The sequence below is a fragment of the Nyctibius grandis genome, chromosome 14 (genome assembly GCF_013368605.1).
Source record: "Nyctibius grandis isolate bNycGra1 chromosome 14, bNycGra1.pri, whole genome shotgun sequence".
Lineage (NCBI taxonomy): Eukaryota > Metazoa > Chordata > Aves > Nyctibiiformes > Nyctibiidae > Nyctibius > Nyctibius grandis.
The window spans coordinates 8,432,024-8,459,749 of NC_090671.1; the positions used below are offsets into that span (position 1 = coordinate 8,432,024).

General features: G+C 42.0%; 1 protein-coding gene across 16 annotated transcripts in view; it reads right to left on the reverse strand.

Moving 5' to 3' along the window:
• The window catches only part of FBRSL1 (fibrosin like 1), a 546,044-nt gene that overhangs the window by 167,164 nt on the left and 351,154 nt on the right, over window positions 1-27,726 (reverse strand). For 14 of the 16 annotated variants that reach the window (XM_068412713.1, XM_068412724.1, XM_068412719.1 and 11 more), the window contains one exon: window positions 13,288-13,317. The exons of the other annotated variants lie outside the window; for them this stretch is intronic. In XM_068412713.1, the coding sequence (XP_068268814.1) occupies window positions 13,288-13,317 (30 nt within the window). The remainder of the gene's footprint in view (window positions 1-13,287; window positions 13,318-27,726) is intronic. 16 annotated transcript variants of the gene reach the window in all.

Genomic DNA, 27,726 nt, shown 5'->3' on the forward strand with positions numbered 1-27,726 from the left:
CGTGTAGGCTTCAGGCCTCTAAACAAAACTTCTTCCAAATTTGGGCCAGCATTTTTCTTGGCTTCCCCAGGTTTTGTTGTGGAACATGGCTGAGAGAATAAATGTTTTCCAACCAATTAATTCAAGTCACTGCTGTTATTTTTAATGGAGAGCTCTGAAGCTCAGCTCACAAAGGGTAATGAGAAAATAATGTTTTAAACAACATCATCAGAGGAATTAGGCCACGGACTTGAACTAGACTCTCGCCGCAGTTATTTTGCCCCCAAAATGTTTGTGCTTTACAGTGGCATGATGAATGGGAATTTTGCCTAAGGTACAAGCCTGAGACACGGCCACAACTGAAGGTCACAGAACAGCGAGTTTCAGCAATCAGCCACAAGGAATGGTCGTTTGTGCCGCACAGCCCGGACTCCAAACACACTCCCACCACTGGCAGGTTTTGTATGTTTGGGAACGAGTGAAAACTGAGGTCTCGTTTTAGCAGGGCACTGGGGCACATTTAATCCGCTGTCCCACAGCACTTCAGCATGGATTTAAGCTGATGCAGAGGAGACTTAGGTACATAATTAGACTTTAGGATTACTCGGTCATCTGCTGAATAGAGGGAAGAAGGTGCTGTGTCGAGAGGTAAGTGACAACATCACCTTTGCACCTCCATTCAATCCATTTTGTGTTGTTTATCTGCACTGAACAGGACTGATTTGAAAGGCAACCACAGGGCAGAGGGGAGGCAAAAAGGAGACAGGGCAGGGAGGGAGGAGGAAAGACTGAAATGAACTTCCACAATGGGTCTAATGAATACTGGGGTTTACAGTCCTGTTTGAAATGGTTTCGAGCATAGCTATTCTACAGAATATATTCACCAGCTGAAAAGCCAAGAATTGTATTTGGAAACTGTAAGACTGCCCAGGCAAGAACTGTACTTACTCCTGCCTCCTTTACATCCATGGCAATGCAAACTGGCAGCACTGACAGATCAACTCAACACCAGTGATGTTCCAGACTTGCTAAGAAGATGGGATATAGTAACTTTAGAAGCTAATAAGATGGCTTAAAACCATCCTTTCTTTGCACTGGACCACATAAAAGCAAGCAGCGCAGATGGACTTGCACCTGCTTCTGGATGACAGTGGCAGCTAGTGCAGTGCTATTCTTAATATGAAGTAACTTTTAATACGGATCTGCTTTAGTTCTAATTGACTTTACAGTGCTACTAAAAATAACTATTCATCTAGCTGCCAGGCATGCTTCTCCCCTTCCACGTGTTTTAGTATGGACACGGAACAAACACTACAAACACCTCAGTGCAAGTGGCATCAGCCTTTTTCTCACCCAGAGATGTTTTCTACTCGCTATGCCACTGTTTCCTCTGTGGGACCAACAGTGAACAACTGTCCACAGCTAGTAGCAGAAGTGCTGATCACTGGATTTGTCCCCTAAAAGTAATTTGTTTGGTGCAAAACCCACCCCCATACATTTAGCTAGCTGTAGCCTATGTTGCCATTCCCACACTCACGTATGAAACAAACAAGCAGCCACAAAGTAAATTCAACTGCTCCGCAACAGCAGCCCACATGCCTCTCCACAAGTGCCATGTAACCCACTCCTCCAAGGAGTAGCTGGCTCGGACAAGGGGTGCTCAAAGTGCTCCTCATGTCTCGGCCCAGTGCATGACTGGGGCTGACTGCCCGAGGTGGAGGGCTCTGGTGGGTGCAGGGCAGCCTGTACAACTACCAGAGGTACCCCCCTGCCCCACGGCACGCTGTGCCACGTGGGCCAAGATGCTGGAAGCCTTACCCTTCAGCCTCGCTGGTGCAGGTCCCCGCTGCTACTATCCGTGCTTGGATGAGCATGCGCCTGCACCCTGCTCTGTGGACAGGCACCGTGAAGGGCAACTGCTATCCTCCTCTCATACGCAGCCTATTTCCCATTTACTTCCTTCTATATGTTAGATTTATTCTGATTTTTAAGTAAAAACAAGTTTTTACTCATCTGTTAAAGGCAACTCGCCCTTCCATCTGGTTTATACTGTACATCATCACCTATTGTCCTGCCATGAGCCAATTTCCAAATGTTTGAGCTGTTGATGGCTGTTGGCGATGATGTATGAAGCAGAAACAAAGCCAGAGCTGCAAAGACTTCAAAAGGCTGGGATAACTAAGAACATTGTTTTGACTGAACACAGACATATACACCAAGAAGCTGTCACTTCTTCCAACCTTGCTTTCCCTCTCTGGAGCCACCTTTTAATTTGTTACAGTTGCACAAATGATCTCTGCGTGTTAAGAGTTCAGAGGAAACAGCCATCCAAAAACCATCTTGATATACTCCACCACCTTAGAAGACACCTCTCTGACGAAGTTATGAAAACAGGCTCTAATGCCTCAGAAAGAATAAGACTTTCAATATAATATGTAAAGCTTTATGACTTCTTAACAAAGCCAAACCAAAACATACTCCAGTTCAGCTAAAAGTAACTATTTTTTCAGGAATCATCTATCACCAGCAGAGACAGTTAGGGTGTAGAAGGCAAACATCCAAGGGTTAGTTTTGGCTGAGACAGTGCAGTCTGCCATCCAGACTTGCATGGAGAGGGGTTAGAGCAAAGCTGAACAAGACCAGGAATTTGTGTCCCACAACACCTCTGGCTGATTCACTGTGGGACTGCAGGTAAGTCGCACTTTCTCTGAGCCTCAGTTTCTTCAGTGGAAAATGCTAATAATGATGTTTATTCAATTTCCTAATGGATTTTGTACAAAACATGCTCACAAATAATTTCTGTGTGCTATGTGTACTCCAGAAGTGACCATGAAATGCTAGGTCAGCTCCTCCAGGGGAGGACGTGCTCGCTGTCCTATGGAGCCTAAAATGTAACGTTTGCAGTAAATGCAAACTGCAACTATATACATGTAAATGTATAACATTTGGAAGGCTTTGTGGGGAAGAACAACGGATTAGTCCTTGTAGGGAGCCTATCTTGTGGAGAACACCATCAATGAGAGATTGGTGGCTTACAGCCCAGAGGCCAGCAGCACGGGCAACGTGGAGAAGGTGCAAGTGATGCTGCCTGACAAAAACAGAGAAATGGGAAAAGGCAGCACAGTGCAGGATCTTGAAAAGTAGGACGTGAAGCAGTTTCACAAAAAAGGGGGACTAAAAATACAATGATGGGAGGGAGACCTTTTTGGTGGGATATACAATATCTTTTTACAGGCCAAGCTCAATAACCACGACACAAGAAATTCTACTTTCTTCAACTTCACCTTCTGTGGGTAGAGTGAGGGTTATCTAAAGATTTAAAGAGGAGAGAAAAGTGACTGCAGTCACTCAGTAACCAGGATCTGAGTGACTATAATATATAGTGACACGTATAACACACATGGTCACTTCAGCCACCTTTGTGGAAATTAATAAAAAGAACACTTGGAAATCTCTGTCCGTTATCAAAGTTACTCTGCACTTTTATCCTCGCATGAGACCCTTAACTCAGTTTATATATGAAAGGGATCCCTTTCAATTTTAGGCTAATGTTCTTTTATATTTATAACATTCAGGATAGCTACACATGCTTGATTACCTTTAAAACACTTATCACGATTCCATTTAAAAATAAATGAATCCCATTTAAAAGTGACTTGTCCCCATCTTCTAGTATTTATGGACAAGGACATATGGGGCTGATTTCTCTCATTATTAAGCAGCATGTCTGAAGCTTAAATCATTTAAATTATTCATTGACAGCAATCGGGCTACTCATGCAAACTCCCACTTACATAAGGAGTCCCAGTGACAGGACCAGTCAAGTGGATGAAGATGGCTGAACAGATTTTGGGATGCACTGAGCATCCACAGATACTGCTAACTTTGATTACGGTGAGGAGTACATTTGAAAATTGGGCCCCATCTTCACTAAGAGATATAATTTAACTGGGACTTTCAACATGGTTCGTTTGAATGACATTTTCTTCAAAGGTTACCATGACTCATGTTCTGACTGGTGATCACTAGCAGCTGAAGGGAAATGAGTGACCGTGCAGTGATTACTGTAACAAAACCCAAGCCTGCTGCAAGACATTTCTTGAGAAACAAGTTATGTGTGACTTTCCTTTTTGGTGTGGGTTCGAGGTGTTCCTGACAGTGGCCAGACACAAGGTGGACATCTCTGCAAAACCTGGGCTATGAAAGCTTTCATAAAGAGCAAAGCTGACTCTAAGCAAATGAAGAAAAGCATCTCCAAGCAGCAGAAACTGCCCATCTCTTGCAGGAACACTTCTGTTCCAGCAACACTGAAATCTTACACAGGAGATGGATAAATCAACTGCACTGCTGAGCTTGGACTGTAATAGCCGAAATGACAAAGGCTGTAAACATTTAGAACTCTGCTATAAAGAGCCTTTCCAGCCTATCACGGACTACTTTGCTCTCTGACTACCTCACTAGTGGAAGACCTTGAGCTAACTGTTAGCGTGTTTTCAATCAGCGGAGTCAGACTGAGAGAAGAGGATTGTCCTTAATGGAAAAAAAGTTATGGTTATTCTTTGCAACATTTTTTTTTTTAATTAAAAAGACATGTTTCTTGCTCTCTTCAGAATGAGCCCAAGGAACATTTGTAATCATTTTCAGGTCACATTATATTGTACATATTGCAGCTGATTTCACAGCTATGTGGGCAAATTACTATTTTTCTGCACAACTAAATCATTATCAAGGTGACAGCAGACAGTAAGCGTCACCAACATCTTGCGGTTACAGTGCATTTTAGGGAAACACAGTCTAGCTCTTGGAAGAAGAAACTTTCATATTTCAGCCAGGTCTCTCTTCCCTGCCCAGCCCCATCTCTGAGCCCCAGCATGTAGCAGAATTTGTCCTTATATGTGATCTTAATGGTGAAGATTTTGTTTCTTTTCCCGCTAAGAAAGGCAGAAAGGTTAGTAAGTCTTTAAACTCTCAGTTCTTAAGGCTGTTAATATTTCACAATGCCAGCAGGGAAAGGAATTAAAACTGCCAGTAGCTATCCAGATAGATTTTAAAATCCCCTTCCCTCCCCCTTCTCTCTGCCTCCCTCAGCTTCAGAGGATATTTTCCTCGCAAATTGGTTTTAAATTAAGGAAGGTGATGAAGGCAATGTGCCATCTCAGCATTTTCCCAGGTGCACTTAATCTAATTTCATTAAGGAGATCAGGACAGATGATCGCTACAGTCGAAACATTAAGTCTGTCCATTTTTGTATAAAAAACCATTAAGTCTGTCAAAGTGTTGGCGGGTGGGCTGTTTATTATTGGAGATGAAGGTGCGCTTTGCTTCCCCAATAAATTGTCAGGAGTAGTAAACCACAAATTAAGTCAGCTGCTGCCAAAGATTTAGGCAAAGATCCCCAACGAATTTTGACACAGGTGTGGGAAAGGCCAAGGAAATAGAGGCCATAAGTCAGTCTGTGCATTTTGGAAACCAAAGCTTTTGTGTGTGTTTGAGATATTTCAATCTGACCCATTGAAGAGTGGAAGACTGGGCATCTGTGGATACGAGTAAGCAGAAGTGCTGATGCTTCTGACGCTCCAGACACAGTGCTGATGGGAGCTGTGCAACGGTGTGCACTGTAGAGCCCAAACTGCAGAGTTTACCTTTGCTTTAACCTGCACTCCTCCTGCTGGGACTCACCATCTTGTCTTATGCAGACAAGAACTCATAAAAGCTTCATTCAGCCACTGCTCTGTTCTGAACTTAAGCACAGCTTTGACTGAAACACAAAATCACAAGCCTCGGGTAATCATAAAGATATCACACAAAATTAGAGGAAAGCTATCAAAATGCAGAAACTATGGAAGACTATTTAAAAGCCAAGAAAGAAATCAAGTGAAGCTTTCAGATTGAATTTTCAGACACTACAAAATCAAATGCGAGCCATTGGCTAAGGAGAACACCTTCTCAAGAAAAATGCATCTGGGTAGAACTTGGTATTAAGGACCATGAAGAAATGTTAAGAAGTATAAAATACTAACTGGAATTACACAATATTTACAGTACATATAGAGAAATTAATAATCACTAATACGGAATCAGGAGTGATATTCTAGCTGGAGCTTCGTGATGAGAGAAAACTGCCATGTTTGCAGATAACATGTGCTATGTGCTGCTTCGAGCATCAAGGGTGGGCAGAGCAGAGGACGGTTTATGTTCCCATCGCAGGTGCAGAAAGGGGAGGAACAGAGTCCACGCCGCTGGCAGAGACTTCGGCAGCGCTGCAGGGATGAGGAGGGAGTGGGAGAGGTGGGAGGAGGCCAGCCTACACCGTGAAAAATGACTGGCTTACCCCTGGGTAGACCCAGAGCTGAAGGCTCACAGGTGAATGGAAGACAAAGACTTTTCCTTGCTGCATGGGAAGAACTGCATTGACCCAGCATGTCCATACCACAGCCAGCACCAGAACTAAGGGGTGACCCTGCAGGGATCAGAGGGAGGCTTATTTACAAACACTTACTTTAAACTCTCTCACTCTGAGCTTTCTCTGTTTGAAAAGTACCTCACTTTGGTTTGTGTTTGTAGAAAACCAGGTCTCTAGCTCTTAGGGACTCCTGGTCCTCAGGGTGTACAGCACAGGCTGGGAAGCACCAGCTGAAACACCTCCCGACTCTGGGTGCCATGGCAAGCCCCTCACTGATTTTGAAGACAAAAGCAGCAGTTGATAAGCAGCTGATAAGTGAAAACAGCAGCTGATAAGTGTTAGGAGACCCACCTAGGCAAAAGAATACCCATTTCAACCATGATCTTTAGGTAATTCCCAAGCAAGGTCAGGCAGACACTACTCCTAGTCTTTACTCCTGATCCAAATGTTGTTGCTGCCTCTTACATATCTGGAAAACTCCTGTAGTTAAACCTATTTTGGATTTTATCGTAAATTGGACCCAGAAGCAAGAACCCCTGGAAAGCTACAAAACCCAAAGCTGACTCTTGGGCCATCCTTAAGTTATATCCTTTATGGCTGCCAGGACACAGAGTGCTGCATGCTATGCTCTTCTGTATTATTTAACCTGGTAAATCAATTTTGGAATACAGTAATGAAAAATTTTGAAAGCCAAATAAGGGCCTGCAATTGCAGCTATTGGAGTATGCATTCTCCAAAATTCTCACCATCTTGGCATCTTTATGGTTAATTAAATAATTCAATTTAATTAATTGAATTGCCTAACTCCATTTCCAGTTCCTATCACCTGCTACTATGTTATGTTCTATCTGATCACCTTCCAAGGAGTTACTGCCATTGCACAGGCGGCCCTTTGGGTTTATGGCTACGTTATAACAGGGTTTCTTGCTGTGGGTAGATGGCTGTACAAGATTGCTCTCTTCCCTGTTGCCTCAGACCTTAAGAGTTTCTTCACAAGGTCCCTGGTAAGATAAGAAAATGCTCATGAATGGGGAACTGGAACAGGGAGATGTTAAACAATAGAGAAACTAGAGAACTTGGGACACGCTGACTGACGGCGACAGAACTGGTATTATCCTGTCTTGCCCAAGAACTCTCCATAAGATCTCTTCAGTCCTTTTATGTGAGTTAATGATGGATTTTTGACAGCAAACTAGAAGGCTCTTCTCATTGTTTGCTCTGAAAATTTTTTTTCTACATTTTCAAGAATGAATATGGACACCACAGACTGTGATGACTCAGCTTGTTATATACAGACTAATGTACTCAAAATTCAAGTTTTTGTCTGGATAAAAGAAACACAATCTCAGTAGGAGGGGAGAACATTGGTGCTGAAGCTTTGAGTCTATTTAATTTTTTCAATTGCATTCTTGCTTTACTTAAATACAAAGCATTATTACTAATACTTTTTACTGGAGTTGCAGAGCCTCTTGTTAGCAAGGAAAACTTGGAGGGCTCCCTTCCCTCTGGAAGGGCTTACAGGGTCTAACTCAACTGCCCCAAGTCTCAGCAGGAACCTTCTGACTGCTCTGTGCACATGGTGGGTGGAACAGCAGAAGCCAAGAACATGCCAAGTCTCTCCCCCATCTGGCATTTCCCAAAGAGTGACTGAGTGAACTGGGCATGCAGTGGGCTTGCAGGATGCTATTTTGCTGGTAAATCTGTTCATGGAGAACGATGGAATAATACAAATTCACTGAGTGGTGAATTTTTATCTTCCTGTACTGTCAAAAACATTATGTTTGCCTGTTTATAGCACCTGAATCTTTCAAGGGCTACAAGGTTATTTAAAATTCAATATTTTTGTAGTGTTCAAAAAGGAGATCTGTTTTTAATAATGACTTTAATTATCACTTCCACCTCTCACTCAAGCCAATAGTTCTCACTGCTCTCTTTGACTCACACCACTCCCTACATCTTGACATCCAACCTATGTTTAAGTCCTGTATATCCTTTTTCTCTATAACATAATAAGCATCCTCTGTTCATCCACACAACTAAGTTCTTGGTTAAGCTCTCACTACCTCACTTTTCATTTACCATTTTATCCTTTCCTCTGGTGATGGCAGATGTAACTCTGTCCTTGCGCCAAGGAAAAAGCCACTGCAAGATCATTTTCCTAGTCTGTGGCTTTGCTTCCTACACAGCTTCCCACTTCCCGAACTGCAAACTATCACTCTGCATGTTTTGACTCTTTCACAGCTTACCTCTTCTTCCCAATGCTGACACTCAGTATTGATGTAAACTCTCATCTCTCACTGCTCTGACTTGATCACCCCCTTGTTAAACTTTCAGATAAGCACCTCCCTACTGCTTACCACTGCCTTTCACTACAGAGAATCACTTCCCATTCACGGCCATAAAGCTACCTGATTTTCCCTCTCAAATGCCTCCTAAAACCTTCCCCTTTACCTTACCTTAATACCTACAGAACCAAAGCTGGACAACAACGAGGCTGCTGGGGTACTGAAACAGTGCTGCTGTTAGCAGTGCCTCCCCAGTTATCTGAGTCCCTTCACTCCAACCTCATCCTTAAGCCAGGAGCTGTTCTGCATCTACACAGCACGTAGCAGGATGGGAACCCTGCCTGTGGTGCAGTGATCATAGCACTCTTGTGTTGCTCTTCTCCCATGTATCAAGTGCTAAATTGCACCTGCTCGTGCGCTGCTGCACGCTTCCAGGCACCTACTGGGACTCAGAAATTAGCACAGCAAACAACAGCATGGCAAGGCTGAATCCACATAGCCGCAAGCAGGGCCTAATAAACTCACTGTGCTGTCACAGAAAGTAGTGTGAAAACACTATTTTAGAAACCTGACTTAAAAAATTTTTGCTTCCACCTTGGATATAGCTTTACTAGTCTCAAAGGTTCCTTGCAATAGCTAAAGCACAAACCACAGAACCAATATATGGTAAATACTGATTCAACTTAGAAATACAGTGTTATTTTTTGTACATCTAACTTAGCACCGCATTAGACGAAGGAATGCCTGATATCTAACCCCTGATTTGGAGAGCTCGCTTACACTGCGGGGCCATGCAATTAAGCTGACAACCCACAATTTCGCACACAGCAGACAGAAGTCCGAGACTGAAAGAACACGAACACTGAATTACTTTTAAAGAAAGAAACAGGCTTTTTAAAAACGTAATCTTGAACACTGTTATTAAAAAATGAGAGCAACATTTAGGAGTAACGAGCAGAGATTACTCATTCCCTTGTTTTACACAAGTTGACTTTTGGCTTTCTGCAGAACACCATTTAACAGAGCACATTACCAAGCTGCTAGTCACTTTTCACAGTGATGCTAAAGCAGGTAAGAGACAATAAGTGGAACTGTTGATGGTTTATATTACTCTATTATGTTAATGTTCACTAAAGTATGCCATAAGCTCTCTCATTACATGTGTATAAACCAATTCTCTGTGGTGTTATTCCTGTGCTAAATGCTATAACTACATAAATCTTGAATTAATGGAGACTTTATAGTTCCTGAAAATGAAGGGTAATTGCTATCTGTTAATGCTGTTGTTGCTATTAAAGGAAGTATATATTTTCAGTAACAACGTTTATGGACCGTGAGCCTCACATCGCAGCTATTGCACGGCGCGAAGGTAGTGTAATACGGTTATCAGACTAACTCCCTTTCTCTCCCTCCTTCCTCACAAAAAGCACAGTATCATTTCCACAGCTTTGACAAACTGCCCTGCAATTCTCCTAACAGTTACAGAGTCCAAACCGATGTCCTTCAACGAACATACAGTAAAAGAAACAGAATTTGCATTTCCATCTCTGGGAACGCATGATTTGCTAAGTTTCTCGCTTGGTTAAATGGCTGGACAGCTCACTTTATTAATTTGGGTATTTTGAACAGTTCTTCGAGAAGCGTGTGGCGACAGAATGATAGGTGTGAGAACGCATCATCCCACTCACTTCCTTTGAGATTTCAGCAGTGATGCAGAAGTGAAAGGCTATACTTGGCCAGAGACAGTTCTCTGAAAGTAGACGGGACGGACAAGTCCCCAGCCTTGAGCTCCTGTTCTCCGATTATTAAAAACAGCAGCGCACTGTTTGGAAACATTCTCATGACCTGCTGTGAAACTGTACCTTGCACTAAAGTAATGGCTGCTTGATTCTGATATACCGTATGTATGACTGACTATGCTCAATTACTTTTCTTCCCTGGAGTCCTGCACAACACTTCACAAGGAAAAAAACAAAACCATCAGGAGTGTGTTTATATTTTTCAATGCAGGGAGGGCGAAGCCTTAATTTTACTCTAATGTCTATGTTCTAAAATATGAAGAGCTCAGTAGCCCATATACCTATGAACTAAATAAAGAGTGGATAATTAGTAGCATGGTACAGAAAGAAAAGTAGGAGGTGGAAAATTTCAGTTTTGCTTCATGCTCTATCACTGACTCAGTTTGTACTTGTATGAGAACTTCTTTTTTTGTCTGCTTTCCTCATGAGTTATACACAGACGACAGTGATCCGCTGTTTATGACTAACAAAAAGTGTTATGCAAATCAAAAGTACATTAGTAATTCCTGCCCTGCCCTTCATTAGTGCCAGTGTGTGTAGGTGTACCTAGAGAGAGCTGCTTCTTGCTGACCAAGCAGCAGAGCAAGGTTGTTCTGCAGCACTGTGAAATGAAGCCGACCTGTCACGTAATTTGGGAAGCCTGATGCTGGGCTGGACAGTATGTCGAATACTCCATCTGGCTGCAATAGCCAGAGAGCATTATCAGAAGATACATTTTGCCAACGCGCGTAAGGGGGAAAAAGCACTCTTCAGTGCAATCCCTCAGGACACTCATGCCAATGTTTTTATAGCTCCTTGTTGCATCAGCCGGTTGTTTTAGACAAATACTGAACGTGTTTCCAGTGGAGTATAGTATGTCAGGTATCCACAAAGAGACCCAGGCTGCCCTTGTGTTCCCCAACCGGAAGGCAATGTTGCATTTACATTATCCCCATGAAAGGTTTGGAGCCTCTTCACTTCAGCCTTGGTGAGTTTACTTGCATGTGCCATGTCTTTGCTGACAAGAAAAGCAACCCTACTTAATTCCAGAGACCTATTTAATAGAACTGATGCCACGCCTCATGTCTCTACAGACCAGGCAAGAGAGAGAAAGATGATGATCTTGTGCTGCTCTCCTTATGAAGAAAAGAAGTATTAAGGTGGAGTCATTTTAAGGAGAAGGTACCTGGGAAATATGTGAGCCTAGAAGGTCAAATTACAGTTATAGATATGTAAAGAAATGCCCTATTAATGGTAAGGAATGCTATAATAGCCTTTCGTTTGCTGTAAAGGACAGTAAGCTACCAGCCAAACACAATGCAGCTTCCTCTGAAGGTAACCTCAGATCCCACATTCTGAAAGCTAATCAATGTTGTTCAGATTTCAATTTCTTCTCTACAAGGTAAAGTCAAACCTAATCTAACAAACGTCAGTCTCGGAAGTAATGCCACTAGCTGGGTCTACCAGTGTAATTTAGATAATCATTAATAGCATAGCTGTATAATAAAACTACATGTCAGTTACAACTTCATCTGAGGTTTGACTGGCAGATCTTTAAACAGTTTTCTAAGTGATTGCTTTTACTTTCTTTGATTGGGCAGTCTAAGAAATGTTTTAACCCCATGGTATCTAAGCTTTTAGGGAATAATTTTTCACCCTTACCACCTCTGCCATCTGCTCTGCTGCTTTGTAACCTTGTAAGAAACAGAACTCAGGGTGGTGGTGTGGTTTCAGCGAGTGACTTTACACATATATACACTTATATAAAATAAAATATGTACAGTATCTTTCATTCAACATATATAATTTAAATGTTTCTCTTCAATCAAGCCTTCATCTCAAAACACAGCTTTTGCCATACTCCAGGGATATTTGGTATCTGATGGGATTTTTAAAAGAAGTTGTTGACAAAACGTTAATGCTTCCCAAGCTCCATCAATATCAAAAAAAATGAAAAAGACTGAACCAGAAGAAGCTTTTAGTGTAGTCTCTTGAATTCATGGTAACCTTCAATGTATGGCTGCAGCCAAGCATGCTGCCAAGGAGACAGGGCCATCTGAAGTCAGCCTTTACTTTTGTAATGCTGATCCAGTAGAAACCTGCATGCCACAGCTTCTCATGAATGAATGCAAGAGACTGGACAGACAAAATACAAGTTTGATGAAGATCTAACCTGAGACTACCAAGTTTGATCTGCCGGAAGAAAAGTCAGCAAGGGATACTCAAGTCTTTTACACATTTGATGCTTAAGAGCATGGTGCAACTGTTGCTCTGTAATGCGACTTCTCTGTTTTCCTTGCAAAGGTGAAACAAGAAATCCCTATACAAAACCACACAACTACACCCTTTCAATGACCAACCTCTGTATCCATAAGAAGGTCAGAAAAATCATTGCTCTGTGATAAATACGCATGCAACATGACAAAACACTCCTTGACAGTTACCGCACTACCTTTGAGGGTAGGTACCAGTTGTCCCATCTTCTAAACTGATTACAAAATTGACATCTTCAAAGGTTACTATAAATAAAATATGGGCTCCTGACAAGTTATCAGAGGAGACTTCCTTTGAAACAGCACTAACGCTATGACTCGGGTCTCACCACATGCTCACATAATAATCAAGAAAGACTATTATATTAATGGGAGTTTCTTTTCGGTAAACAAAAACTAGTGAAGATCACAGAGTACCTGAGCCAATGGTTTTTCATCCAATTACAGATATTTTTAAATTTGACATGAAGACTGGAGGAAAAATATTATTTTCAAATTAATTCTTATTTTGACTGTGAGGGAATTTCCAAGCTAGTAAAGCACATGAAAGAAGAAAATTCAAGTCTTACCTTATCGTCAATATCACTCTCGCTGTCACACTGTGGATTAGAGAGAGAAAAAAAGACTTTGAGAAACACCTTTATGTATAGGGATCTTTTGCATCATCCTCTTAAATCTTTAGGATAGCTGTTTACGATGTTCTCAGTTCAATGAAACACACTTTTTATGTTTGCAGTAATGCCTTTTAGATCGCTGGCATAAACCAGACAAAGCCAATTTTTTTCTTCTTGTACAAAAATGTGGTATACTCTTACTTGGATGGGGGAAAGCAGACTTTAAACAAAAAAGACAATCAGCGATGCATTATAATAACAACTGTAACATGAATACCACAACACAAAGCATGCCTTTTTATCATCCCGAATTGTGGAATATATAGTAACAGTTTTGCATTGCTTCACCTTGATAAGCACTTTGTCATCTAACAAGGAAACTGTGAAACTGGCAATCAATTTCTAATTTAATGAGTGATACCAAGAATAGTAATTAAAATACATCATAAATTCCAGTACATTTTGTAGTTTGAATGAGATCACGATCCCAGGAGGAAGTGTTTACTTAAAGAGTTTAGTTCAGCCTCTGAAAATGAAATGCTCTGTTTTCACAGCACAAATGACGGAAAGATAACTTGAGCACTGAACATTTCAGGACATGAACATCTTGTTGGCTGGAGCTGAGAAAGATTTACGATCGGGAACAAAAATAAATCTCTTGGTGTCTGTTATAGTGACAGAAAGTGGCCAGTGCATTTTGTAGCTTTTGTGCCCAAGGGAATTTTCTCCTTCAGCCAGCAGCTGATGGGGATGGTCCGGGTGGGCTTCCGTAACTGGCAGCACCCTATTGCGTTCACTGGTTCACTCTGCAAGCCAGCAATGACAAGCTACAAACATGGAACAGGTCCATGAGAATGCACATGCTTCGGTGTCATGGATGTAAGAAAAGGAATAGATCTGTTTGGTTGTTTTGTCCAGCTCCTGCTCCTCACGGAGCGGGGAGGGGGGATCTTTCCTGTCACATCCTTTTAGCAGAAAGTTACACAGCGAAAATTTCAGCTGTGACATTCTTAGTTTTCTGCAGATTTTTGAAGGACTATTTAATCTCTTCTTCTTCTATTTGGCACATGAAATGATTGACCCCAAACACCTGAGGAACGTTTTACTCTTGAATTCTCTGAAACACACCAAGCACAAAAAGAACCACAATACAGTGGAGGGGTCTTCCCCGGTGAGTCTGCAGTGAAGACTGCTCAGCTTCCCAACTGACTCCTTATTTCCATTTAACTGCAGGGGAAACACTTGGTTTAAGGAATCTGTTTTTCTACAGTCTTGACTAGGCAGAACTTTCTTTCAAAATGAAACCATTTTATACTGCCCCACCTGATCCACAGCACATTTTTCACAGATAAATCCAACTGTTTAGATGGATGTGCACAGATCTAATTGTATCTGTAACCATTCTGGGAAAAAAAGAACCTGAAGCAAAAATGGAAGAAATTACAGGAAGGCAGGACACTGCTCTGCAGGGGCCGGGGAGCAGTGGGTGGGCAAGTCCTATGGGAATAACCAGTGTTAATGGCAGCAGACTGCATCACGCCCAAGTCAATCACTTTGTGCATGGAAGGCAAGATCAGATAGCCATGCCTTTAGCAAATACCTTCCTGTAAGCTGTTTGTGCCTTTTTGGGGGACTTTTATTCTGTCACTGAGCTTTATGAAAATTATTATAGGAAAAACAGTTTCTGTTTTTTCACAAACCAGACATTCAGATCAAAAGTAACATCAGTCCTGATAAATCACCATCATCAGCCATTTGCTGACTCTCCCAAACTCATGCTACATAACCATGAACAATTAGAAGTCTCTGCTCTGGGCCTGGAACGGGACTAACTGTCCATCACCACTGAGACAGGTTTGCTGGGCAAAGGCTGCCCCAGTACCTGCTGCATTTGTGCTTGCTCCAGACAGTACAATTCATGCTGACAAAGCAATACATTCATCCAAAACAAGGCGGGGGGGTGGGGGAAGTTGCAGTCACATCAGTACACATATTACGTACATGCTCCTGAGAAATGCCGTCTGACTCAAGGGAAGCCTTTCACCTCCACCCAGGGGGCTCAAATCAAGTCAGAATGCTACAGGGAGAGTGCATTCCCTCAAATTACTGGCATAATTGAGTGGGTCATGAAGACCACGTTATTTTACCCTTTAAACCTGGTCTACACTGAAGTATCCTAAGTTACCATTTTAATCATTGTGCTCATTCAACCTGCACACTCATATTTTAGAGGTAGAATATTTTGATGACGTGATTCAACCTGCACACTTCAGACTAAAGCATGTTACAATGGAATTGCACTGATCACAAAAATGGCATAAACATTAGTTAGTGTACTCAGCCCTGTGTTGCTTAAAATTGTATGCTTAGGCAACACCAATACAAATTTTAATTCTTACGAAGACCTAAAAGATGATACACTGAAGTAATTAAAAAATCAAATAAATTAAACTAAGAAATATATTGACTAGAAAACATTCAAAATTATCATTAAAACTCAGACTCTTTTGCCTATGAGCTCTGGTTTAATAAAACTGCAGTACTGTAAACCTTAATAAATTTAGCTTAAAAATATTTGAGAGCAGATGTAAACAATTTGGGGGAACTTTAGTAACCATTATTATTCAAATACAACATAGCATTTTAGTCTTGCGCTCTGTTTTTTGTAACAAAACTTGTCTTCCTATTTCTTACTCCATTATATTTAAAAAAAAGATAGACTTCTTGTTGAAAACAGATTTGACCTCAAAAATTTGTACGCCTATAATGAGTACAAAAACCTATTACAGATGGTTTGCATTACTAAAGGGTGCATAATTGCTTTGTTTAGATGCCTAATTTTGCTTTGTACCAATATGCAACTTTGTCTCATGTAGATAAGTGAAAGTTGCAAAAAGCCAGTGAACCATCAAATCCACACGCTAAATTTTATAAACAGACACACAAAAGAAGCAAACATCTGCTGTCTGAGGATACATTTTTCCCCATTGAGGATCTGTAAATACTCCATAATTAATTGTTTTTAAAATGGAAAGGACAGCAAAGAATTTTGTTTCATTTTAGCTTACATCTTCCTTACTTTAATCATGACTGCATCAGTCTTCAACTGCAGAAGCCAGCAGGGCTGTGGATGCAGATCCACACGCGAATGTGGTTCTGTGCGGACACGGAGCCCGCTGTGCAGCTGTGACTGCAAGACGGGTGCTTTAAAAAACGTATTTCTGACAGCAAGTTGCATAATTTCTTGTTTGCCTTATGAAATAGCTGTCCTCTCCCACCTCTCCCAGCTGCACAGGACTCACCCATGCACACAAACTGTCCCCGTACCGATTCCTACCGCGTGGCTTTTAAACCACCAAAACACCACATCTTAATCCATGTGAGAATGAAGTCCTGAACTGACCTAAAGCTACCAAGCCATCTACGTGATGAGCGATTGGGGGGGAAGAATTAACACACCATTATTCATAAAATTTGGATTTCTGCTTAACATATAGCATCCTGGAACGTGGAGAGCTTGAGGCTCATGGCTACCAACCCATGTTAATCTCCTACTGCCTCCTGAAGAAAATACAGCCAGCTTTGGTGGAAAAAAACCCCCAACCTTCAGAATTCACTTAGGCTGTCTTCTTTTTATTTTAAAGAAGCAGGCTCCCACATTCACATCGAGAAACAGGAACCCACAGGCTGCTGAACACGCAACGGCACCGAGAAAAACCAACAGCAGCAAAACCAAACCCGCCTGGACAGATCTGCGAAAAACAGAACCGCTGTTGACCCCTTCCCTTCGAGGGGTGTTAAAAAACATGATTTCAATGGGCTGGTTCAGTTTCTGTGGTAACAGCCTTCAGTCTCTGCGTACCCGCTCTTCTCCAGCCTCCTCCGCCCACCCCTGCAAGCCCTGGGCCAACAAAGAGAGACCGAGACTGGTGCATTGCATCGCCGGGATGTTTAAAGAAATAATGAAGTCATAGGAGAATTTTTGGTTTGACCCAGAGGATTTTCTGTGTCTTAAAAGACAACTTATTCTGGGCTGGTGAGGAGGAGGAGGCCGGTGATGCTCCCTCTTGAGGGCCAAGCAGGCCGAGGCTCCTCCGCCACCCGGCCTCACTCACCTCCCACGCAGCTGTTGTCAGAGGGACAAAAGCTCATGTCAAAACAAAAAAGTTAAAGAAAATGTGGAGAACAGCAACTGTTGACATCTATGGGGGCTCATTGAGAGACAAAAGCTTCAATTACCTGGATTTTTCTAAAGGCCTGTTAACACTCCTGGTCTATAAGCGAAACTGTAAACAGGCATTGTGCTGGGTTCATAAAGGCTTCTAAAAGGATTATTCACTGGGTTGTGCCAATTGCCTCTCAATTCCACCAAGAATGTTTGCAAAGCCGACCCCTAATTGTGCTGCTTTTTGGAAACAATTTCTTGCAGTGACAGATTCCAGACAGAAAAAGCCTCCTGTGAGGTAAAGTTAAGCAGAAAAATACATAGTTCAGGTAGAATTGGCTCAGTGTGCTGTAAAAAGGCCTTGCCCCTCCCTCCTTCCTCCTGCTTCTGCCCCACAGAGGAGGATGATGCAAATTTTGCAGATGTGGGCCCTCCATCCATGATGACCCAGTGCCAAGGCCATGATGCCGAACCGGCCATGGGTTCACCAGGACAGGGCACAATCTGGCGGCTGCTGCCAGCAGACCATGCTCTGGATGAAGGTTCAGGCTCTGGATGAAGTGAAGCAGGCAGCGAAGCAGGAAAAAATGCTGCTGCTTTCCTAATCTCCATCTAAGCAACTGCAGCAACTCCACCATCCCCTCCATCCCACCTGTTCCCCTGTTGCACCCAAATACCTGAGGAGTCAGAGATGGAGCTCCCATATGCCTAGACCAGGCCCTCTGGCTTCTTTTTTTTTTTTTTTTTGACAGCTGAGGTGGAAATTCACATCTCAAGACCCCCCTCCATCATGCCTTTCCCACCAGGCAGGGAGTTACAATGCATTCCAGCACTTGCTTGTACACATCACCCCAACAGGGGAGAAAGATGGACTTGTGGCTACTGTAAAACGCAGGCAACAGCGTATTTGGAGAAGGCCCTTCTCTTATCACAGAGATGTAGATGCCACCAGCAGCACACCTGCCTTCAGTGAACTGAAAATAAACCTCTAACCCTTCTCTCATCCCAAACAAACTAAGGTTGAAATGGGAAATATGAACATTACCCGCTATGGTTCACATGACATACAAGCATAAATCAGATCACTCCACATAACAGCAACGGATACTGCAGAGGTTTGTGTCACTGCAAATAAAGCTAGATCTCCACTACAAAGGTTTTCTGGTGGACATACAGTCAGAGGTGTTCACTAGTGTCATTGCCGGTTCTACCACAGCGTCCAGGCAATTAGCACAGCTACAGAGTGTTTTAGCCACGTAAGTTCAGGTTTTTTGAGGGCAGAAGGGGAGCAGGCCTGGAATGAGCTACACATGGATTTTTCCAAAAAAGCAGCATCTGCAGAAGCAGCATGTAGGCTCTGTGCTCCGGGACACCTCCCCTGGCACCAGGCCCCTCGCAAAGGCATTCAGTCCACAAAGAACCACAAAAACATCCTTTGACTCTTTGTTTAACCTCAGTATTTTACCTTCCAGATCACCCAGTTTTTCTTCACATAATAAAAGCGCTACATTGATTAACATGAAATCAGATTCTGACATAACTACCTCATGCCAGGAACTAGAGCTCCAAGAAAACAAAACCAAAACCAACCCAAGTCTTGCAAGACTGCAACAAGATTGGCAACACTTGGGTGTTATGTCATCAGAAAAACACTCTGTCATCTGAAATGAGGCCACATCCTCCAAATTTTTGAGAATTGCATAAAAGTCACCTCAGCTTATTCACATAAACGCAGCATCTCCTAATCCACCCAAACCCAGGGGTTTATGATCTAGGTCGTGCCTACACAGCCTCAAGGCTATAGGGTCCTGTTGTGCCAGACATTATACAGCACAGAAGTTACAGGACCTTGCCCAGACAGCTGACAGAAAGCCTTGTTTTTCCTTTGCACACAAACACACATACCTACAGGTATTATTTATATTATGATTAAGCAGAGGGTGATAGACATCTAAGCTAGCTGTGTGAAAAAACAGATTCCAGCCCGGAGGGACACGGATTCTAACCAGTCTACCTGCAACTAAAATTGCATGGGGAAGTATAAGGCTGAAAGAAGAGGAGGCAAAAATATTAAATATACAGTCTATAATATTACAATGCAAGCTGGCAGGGTAGAATATATATGTAAGAAATTGCATAGAATATATATGAACAGTGTAGATACCTATGGAGCTTGCACACCCACTCAGAGAGTCCCAGAGGATGGCCATGTTACTGCTATCTTATTATTTCCAACCATATTAGTTACTGAATTTTCTTTTAATAGTGAGGCTCAGGGAAGCGTTAGGCTTAAGTCCCAGTTCGTTAATATTTCTTTTAAAGGAAGGAATCAAATCAAGCCTATTTTTAAGAGCCCTCCCTCCTCACCCTGTCCTCTGAGCTAACCTCCCGGGAGCGGCTCGCAGCAGCGCGTATGGATGCACGCTTGTGTGTGCAGGGGGAGGGTGTTGTTTCCTATTAAGTCTGGCATCGGATTCATGTCTGCAGGGGCTTGCTTAAGATGATAGGAAGAGAGAGTTTTATCATGAGCCAGACTGACAGAAAAGCCTGCTAATGGGACTTGAGGCGTACACAGGAAAGAAAGTGCCAAAACATTAAGCTACCGCCAAGTGTCAGAGGGCCACTGATTTATTGCAGCAATTTTGCCACTGTGTCCTTTATAAGGTCCCACAAGTCCTTCCTCCTGGCAAGAAGCTGTGAGCTGCTGCAGCTCGGGGAGAAGTTTAGATCCAGAGCACAGAAAGTGTCCAAGCGAAAGGCGGGGGCCGGGGGGAGGACGGAAATCGACTGTTGACTTGAACTTGCCCCAGGCAGCAGAGTCCTCCGAGCTCCGCTGCCTCCCTGACAGTTTGATGAAATGAGTCAGGGCCTCCCTACGGCTACACCAGCTCCGGCTTCCAAGTGCCGGGGCAGAGCTGTAAGAAACAGATTGAGCCTCAGGGCAGCAATTTTTTTTTTTTTTTTTTTTTCCTTTCTCTCCTCAGCATTTGGCTGGGGGAAGGGGGAGGTGAGGAGCACTACAGATGTACAGGCTGAGCCTTTGTCTGCGGAGGGGGAGGGCGAGGGGTAGAGAGAAGAACAGCGAGAGAGTATTAGCTGTGGCAGCCGAGACTGGCCCTGAGCACTAGAACTAATTTGGAGGGGCAGTGATGCATTGTAGGGGCTGTGTGCTGTTTGGTCTGAGGGGGCCCCTGTTGTGAAGCAGCAATCAAGAGGACATTTTGTTAAGTGACCAACAGCTGTCATCTGCAAGCCCAGAGTAGGGAAGGAGGGAGCAAGGGGGAGGGAAAAAGGGGAAGGGAAAAAAAAAAAAGAGCATTTGTCCCTTGGAGGCAGAGCGCGTTAATCCTCGCTGTGCCACAACTTTAACTCTACCAGCGCTCGGCGGCTCCGCAGAGCCGAGCCCAGGAGCCACCGGCAGAGGTGGGCACCTCTCGCCCTGCTTCAGCCTGCCAGACAGGGAGCTTCCCACCTCTGCGGGTCAAGGAACCGACGCTAAAAATACTGTTTAAGTCTCTTTTCATTCCATAAAATTGAGCTGATCTGCTGCAGCTTAGGGTCAATCCCTCAAGGACTGTTTTTTTCCCCCTTTCCCTTTTCCTTAGCACTCATAAATTAATCAGAAAGGCCCTGACTAAGTCATTTCATGCTGTACAACATAAAAGAAAGTCCCCTGATGATCCATGCAAGGATCTATTAAAAGCGGGAGGAGGGAGGGAGGAAGGGTTAGGGAAGAGGGAGAAAAGGGAGGGAGGGGGAAGGAAAAAATCTCAACCTTTTTGATATTTTAGGATAAAAGCTGAAGGACTTTGTTACAAATTCTAGCCAACATCAAAACACCTTAAATAATTCAAAGAACGTGTTTAAGGGAAGAAACTGAATGTTGCTCTGATGTTCAATTGATGCAACGCAGAATATTACCCAAAACAGCAGAGCCTGTTAAGGGAGACGGCAGCCTTGAGCATTTCAGTTCTTTAGAAAAATGTCAGAACCTGTAAAAATCATAATTTCCAGCAACTTTTTTTTTTTTTTTTTGCATGATATAAACTCAGTGAGACTGAAATGTAGGTTTCTGACAAGCTGTTAACAAGACAACTTTAGAAATCTGTCTGGAGCTCTCAGGGAGATGGGCTGCCATTTCACTGCTTCGAAGAAGTTCATGACATGACAAGCAAAAATCAGGGAACAGAGACCTAAAAACCACGGTGTAATTTTCATTTGCTTCTGTCGTGAAAGAATTCAAGCAGAAATATTAGAAGGCTGCACGACTAAAAAAGCCAGCAACTGGAAAATCATTGCTGTGGTTTGACAAGCACATCTTTTATGCTGAAAATGGTTTCTTTATTATTACACCTATACACAGGAAAACAGTTTTAGGAAAAAAGAGATAATCACAAATTATTCCTTCAGATCTACAAAGTAAGATCTACAGCTGCCTATTTCAAGCCAAGCCTAAAAATGACCAGGTTGGTCACTCACTCCTAGAAAATGACCAACCCATCTTGAAAAAGCTGTAAGAACTATCCGATTTCTCTTGGTTTCCCACATCCCTGCCCTTCCCCTCTGCAGGAAAGGTAGAAATCTCTTTCCATAACGCAATCTTTTCCTGGAGTCTACACACATAAATGTTGCTACATAAGCGTTTAATAAAGACACATTGATTAAAAATAGAAAAGTCAGCATTCAATGCCATCTACACAGCAATGTTTGTACCACATTCAAGAGTGGCTTTCTGGCTGGTTTACCATATTACACCTCTTACTTTAGGCCTTAATATACCAGTATAATGCATTTCCACAATTTCTGGATGATTTAATGATGTCTTTTTGAGAAACAATCTATTCTACTTTACGGTTAGAAAAAAGTAGATTGATCGATCGATCGATCTATCTATCTATCTCCATATAATATATCTCTCTCAATATATAATCTCTCTCTCCCCCTCTCTCTCACTATTTGGACTCATTCTAAGTATCTAATGGTAGGCTGATATAGCTGCCTTGAAGTCAATTTACTGATTGTGATCAACTCATTATATCCACGGTTGCAGAATCTTGCTACCCTTGGGACAGCTACTTTGGAAACCCAAAGACAGCCAGATGCATACATACAATCTTATGCTTAATTTCAGTCCGTATTGGCCAAGAAAGAGAGAGATCGGACAATGCAGGAGGTCATTTTCACTTGTAATGCTTATGATTATACCAAGGGGTAATGTGAATTACAGGCCAAATTTAGCCCAGCATTTGCAAGGACCACACAAATAATGAACTGAAGCTTTTTCACCTCTTTCCTATTTCAACTCATTTCCACACGGCTCTGGTAGTGCAATCCTACAGCCATGCTGGGGTAATTGAAAGGACAGTGCACGCAAAGTTGAACGGCTGACACCGCATTTCACCAATTTAGAAAATGGAGGAGACTCTGACAAGAAAAGAGATGCAGTTTGCTTCTCTTCTGAAGTGCTCACAAGTTCTTTTCATTCTCCCCTCACTTGGGCATTGTGTCACCCGTCACTCATTTTCTTTTCATTAGCCAGACGCTCTTGGAGCCATTACAGCTTCAGGGCTGTATATGGGTTTTCACTAAGGAACCAGAGAAACATCCATTACTTTCTCATTCTACAGTTTTAAGCTATGACTAACGCCATTTGTTTGCAAGAGACATCTTGCTTTGCTGATCCCCTTTACCACGAGCCTCCTGGCTTGGAGTTACCTGGACCCCCCTGCCCCAGCTGCTCTGGTCCCTCACGCTCTCCAGGGAGGAGCAGAAACCAAGGGAGGATTTGCAGTGACGCACAGCACAGAGCAACTCTAATTTTTTTTAATGCAAGGATGCCTAGACAGGATACTTCCAACAGAAGACAAGTGGCTTAAAGCCATTATTTACAATTAGAGGCTGCTGCAATTTGGGGGGGGGGTGGTTATAAGCTTTCTTTAAAATTAAGGAGGAATTTAGGACTTAATATGGATATAGCCAAAAGCTACTTTAACCATAATGATCTGTCTAGTAATTCCTCACTTACTATAAACATCAGTTTTCTTCTATTTGGACTGCAAATCTTGTCCATTACTATGCCATGTCCATGTCATTATGGAGTCACCAAAAAGTACTTGGCCACTATAAATAATAGGATTTGTTAAAGTACCGCTGCTCTAATGGAAAGCATTTAGTTATTCTCAGCTCCCTGACTCCATGGTATGTGACTCTGCTTGGAAGTTTCATTTACATATTTATTTAGTGGAGAACATGCATGGCTGTCTTCCCTTGGTGCAGAACCATTATTAGCTGCAGGAAGCTGTTGGAGGGGATTTCAGCATGGAACTCGGGAGGAAAGGCATTTCTTAATACCTTAGTATCCTGCTTAGTAACAGTCACCCTCCAGAATGAGGGTGATGGACTTCTGGTTATGAAACTTGCGTGGTTTGCTACAGCTGATTCACATGAATGTTGATTTTATTTCCTTTTTTTAGCATATATATACACAGACGCACACTTTTTCTCATGCTGCCAGCTTCCTTCTTCCTTACTTCTCCCTGTAAGTGGAAGTGGTGCAGCGAAAAAAGAAACAGACCAGGCTATGCATGAAGACATCCACTGATGACTCTAAAGTTCCCCCCCAAGTATATCACAGATTTTTCCACTGAAATGCAAGCTGGACACCCAAAAAATTCTAACATGAACCCTCAGAAGTGGGGATTAATTTCAGAATTGGAGCTGGCATCATTTAGGTATGAAGGCAGATCTCCGCTGTGCCGTGTAACCATTTATTCTGGACCTGGCAGGACGAGTGTGCTGAGGCCAGTCTGAACTCAGCTGGGGTGAAGCTGGGGTGACAGGCTACACACCTTGAAATGTACCGCTAGGATGCTATATGTAATATTTCAGTACACTATTCAGTCAGGAACTTTGGACTTGGAAAACAATCTAGAGCACCTACTGTGTTCTGAACGTCCATTAGCTCAGTAAAATGAAGTCCAGTTCATTTCTAACGTAATGAATATAGGAAGGTTATGTGAATCAGCTGCTCTGTGTTGTCGAATGCCTTTACCCACTAAGAAGGGATGTCCCTGTTGCTGTCAGGGACAAGATTTACAATATTTATCTATAATTAATATAATAATTAATATTATTTAATTCTACTGCTATTGAACTCATAGCAAGGTTTATGCTGTTGTGGCTAAAAAATATAAAGCTTACAATAGTTACCATTAATGTTTGCATTATTGAACATTAAAATTCAAATCTGGTAAAAGATTTAGCACAAGAATTGAGACATCTACAGAAGACCTATTCCTCCAAGGAAACTCTCAGAGCGTATGCTTGCAGATTTCAACCACTGCTTTAAAATAAACCTTGAGGGATGGATGCCCCACTCGCCACAGGCGAGCTACCCAGGAACAAAGAAATTCACCAAGATAGAAATAAAAAAGATTTAAAATATGAAAAGTAAAAACACACCTCCCCGCCTTGAAAATCTCCAGCAGTAGTCATTAACATTAATACAATGCAAATTAAATCTTTTTTTCCCCTTTTGTTCCATTTAGATCTTAAAAATATTAAAGTAGGTAAGTCTTCGAAGTGAAGGACAAGCATTGCCTAGGGCATACATTTGGGTGTCTTCAATATAATCTAAGGAATATAGCAGAGGCTGCAAGCTAATTCAATAAGAAAATAACACAGTTGGTTATTCTCTCATACAGAATTATGCCTTGACAAAGCTAAATACAAAAGCTTCAAGGCCTATGCCATTACCTGGAAAATACTTCTTTGGACCACTGAATAACAAACTTCTAAACATTAAGCAATTTAAAAGAAAAAATATTTGCTATTTCAGGTGAAATTGTAAAGGCTCTCCACTACCTTAGTACATCTGCTCCTCTCTTCCGACCCCCCTTGATACTCATTTGTTCTTGTCAGCCCCCAAAATGTCAATGACTGATGTAAATGTAATGATTTACAAGATGGAGCCTCCTACCTCACTGTTCTGCTTTCAGACTGCAAAGGTAGTTTGACCAGCACTGACCTCAAAGATCAAGACAAGGGCTGGTCGTACATGTTGAAAGACAGGAATGCAAGTATCCTTAGCTAAACTATGCTGAAACTTTCTGAACAGGCTCGAGGACATTTATCCTTTCTGTTGTCAGTACAAATTTTTTTTATTTTTATTTTTCTTCATGTGGAAATGCTCAGTTGTGTGGATAGATGTCATTTATGAATAGAAGCTCCAACACATCAAAGTTTTTCCTCAGCAGTGACAGCCCCTTGTATGGCTAATCCGGACTGGAGCAATCAGAGAATAAAAGGGAGAGGAAACATCTCAACAGGAGAGGAAATAAGAGAAAAAGAATAGAAGACTGAAGAGCAGGAACGGAAAAAAACAACTTACTGCACGGTGGACCAATAACGAGATGGGACTACAAACATTGTCTGTTTGGGAATGAACTCTATCACCTTTAATCAGTAACCATTATTATTAGCATGATGATAAAACTGCTAGTAGTTAGATGGAACAAACTATTACGTATTTGTCACGGAGTGAGAGTACACTGAATTACAGAAATTTTTCCTTTTCCAATAGGTTATTATGTACAAAGGTGAAATTGTTTGAAAAAGTGGAAAATACCTTGACCAAGATGTTTTAACTCCTCTCAGTTTGTGCACTGGCACTATGAAGTAGACAGGTCTTCCTGCTCCAACGGGAGGTGGGCACAGCCAGTAGTTCTTTTTTCACTTGTGATTTTTGCTGTATCAGCTGTGATACACCAACCAACTCACGTGTGGTTTGCAGCCACACGTAGCAAGAAAATGCATAAACAGCAACTTATGATTATGCTATTATTAGTATGTGTCACTACTGCACATATAATAACAAGAAGGGTTTTCATGGACTGCAGAGTAATTAAGTGTCCTTAAATATGCTTTAAAGCCTTTTCATGGAGCTAGAGTGTGGGAACGTTCTCCTCAGCATTTATGCAAAGTACTTGCACAGATAACTAAAAGCTCAAGAGCTTCTGGTCAGCTTTTAGCAGCACAGGTCAAGAATGGCAGGGTCTCATGCTAATCAATGTACATTAAAAAAAATGTATTTTAAATTCACACCTAACACACTTTCGTTTATGAAGCAGAAATAGCATTCAAAACAAACCACTTTGTTAGGTCAGCTGGCTAATGAAAAATTGCCACAATTACAAAGACAAATCTTTGTTTTCAATTTTCAGTAAGCAGAGCTTTAGAAGAACAAGCTGCTCTTGAAAGCATGATAGTTTTTTTTCCCTAAAAAAGGAAAGAAAGAAATCCTTCCTAGCAACTGCAATTATGATACTTTCATGTCAAATGAATTATATTACTGAAAATAAATCTTTCTAAGATGCACAAGAGGGTTATCTGGCTCCAGTCAGACTTATGCATTACTGGTTTTATATGTTGTACTCTACTTGATTAATATAGGTAATCAAATTATATTGCCTTCCACTGTGCTCTCAAATTCAAGGCTATAATGTTTTCAATGACAAAGTTCATAGAGTTGTATAAAAATGTACCTCATGCTGTACCAGCCCTTTATTGCTGTAGTAAAACACCATTTTCAATTTAGTAATAAGTGATATAAAACAGAGCGTCTTGATTGGCAGGGTCGTATTCATTATGCAGTGCCCTACGACACAGCACAGTTCAGAATGGAAATTTAAGGACAGAATCTACTACAATCTCAGACACTGATACTTCAGGGAATAAAATGATTCCTTTTCCATGAGTTGTCCACAGGAAGGACAAGGAATTGGATGCAAAGACACACAACATACTATACACACACACATACATGGATGGAAGGGAGAAAGGGGCAGGAAGAGGCTCCTCATAGCATGCTACTACCCCATACAGGTTTTCCTGCACTGGAGCCAGTCCTGTACTACCACTTCCCATCCGTGACCAGAAGAAAAATCTCAGGGCTTTGTGATTCTGAGGTTTTAACTTGAGGTACCTTAATGAAGTTGTGTTATCAAGTGCTCTTCACTTTATGCACATCAGGATTCTCTAAAGAGCTGTAAATTACACTGTCAAAACTGGTAAAATCTTAAGTTTGCAGCTACCTTTAAATATGTAAATCCTAACCCTTCCCTTCCTTCTTCTTCCTTCTATAAATCAGGAATGTTTACTGTATTCGCAAACCACAAGACTAACCAATCTGTAAGTTCTATAGAGGCAAAGTATTCCGGTGGGCCTTGTCA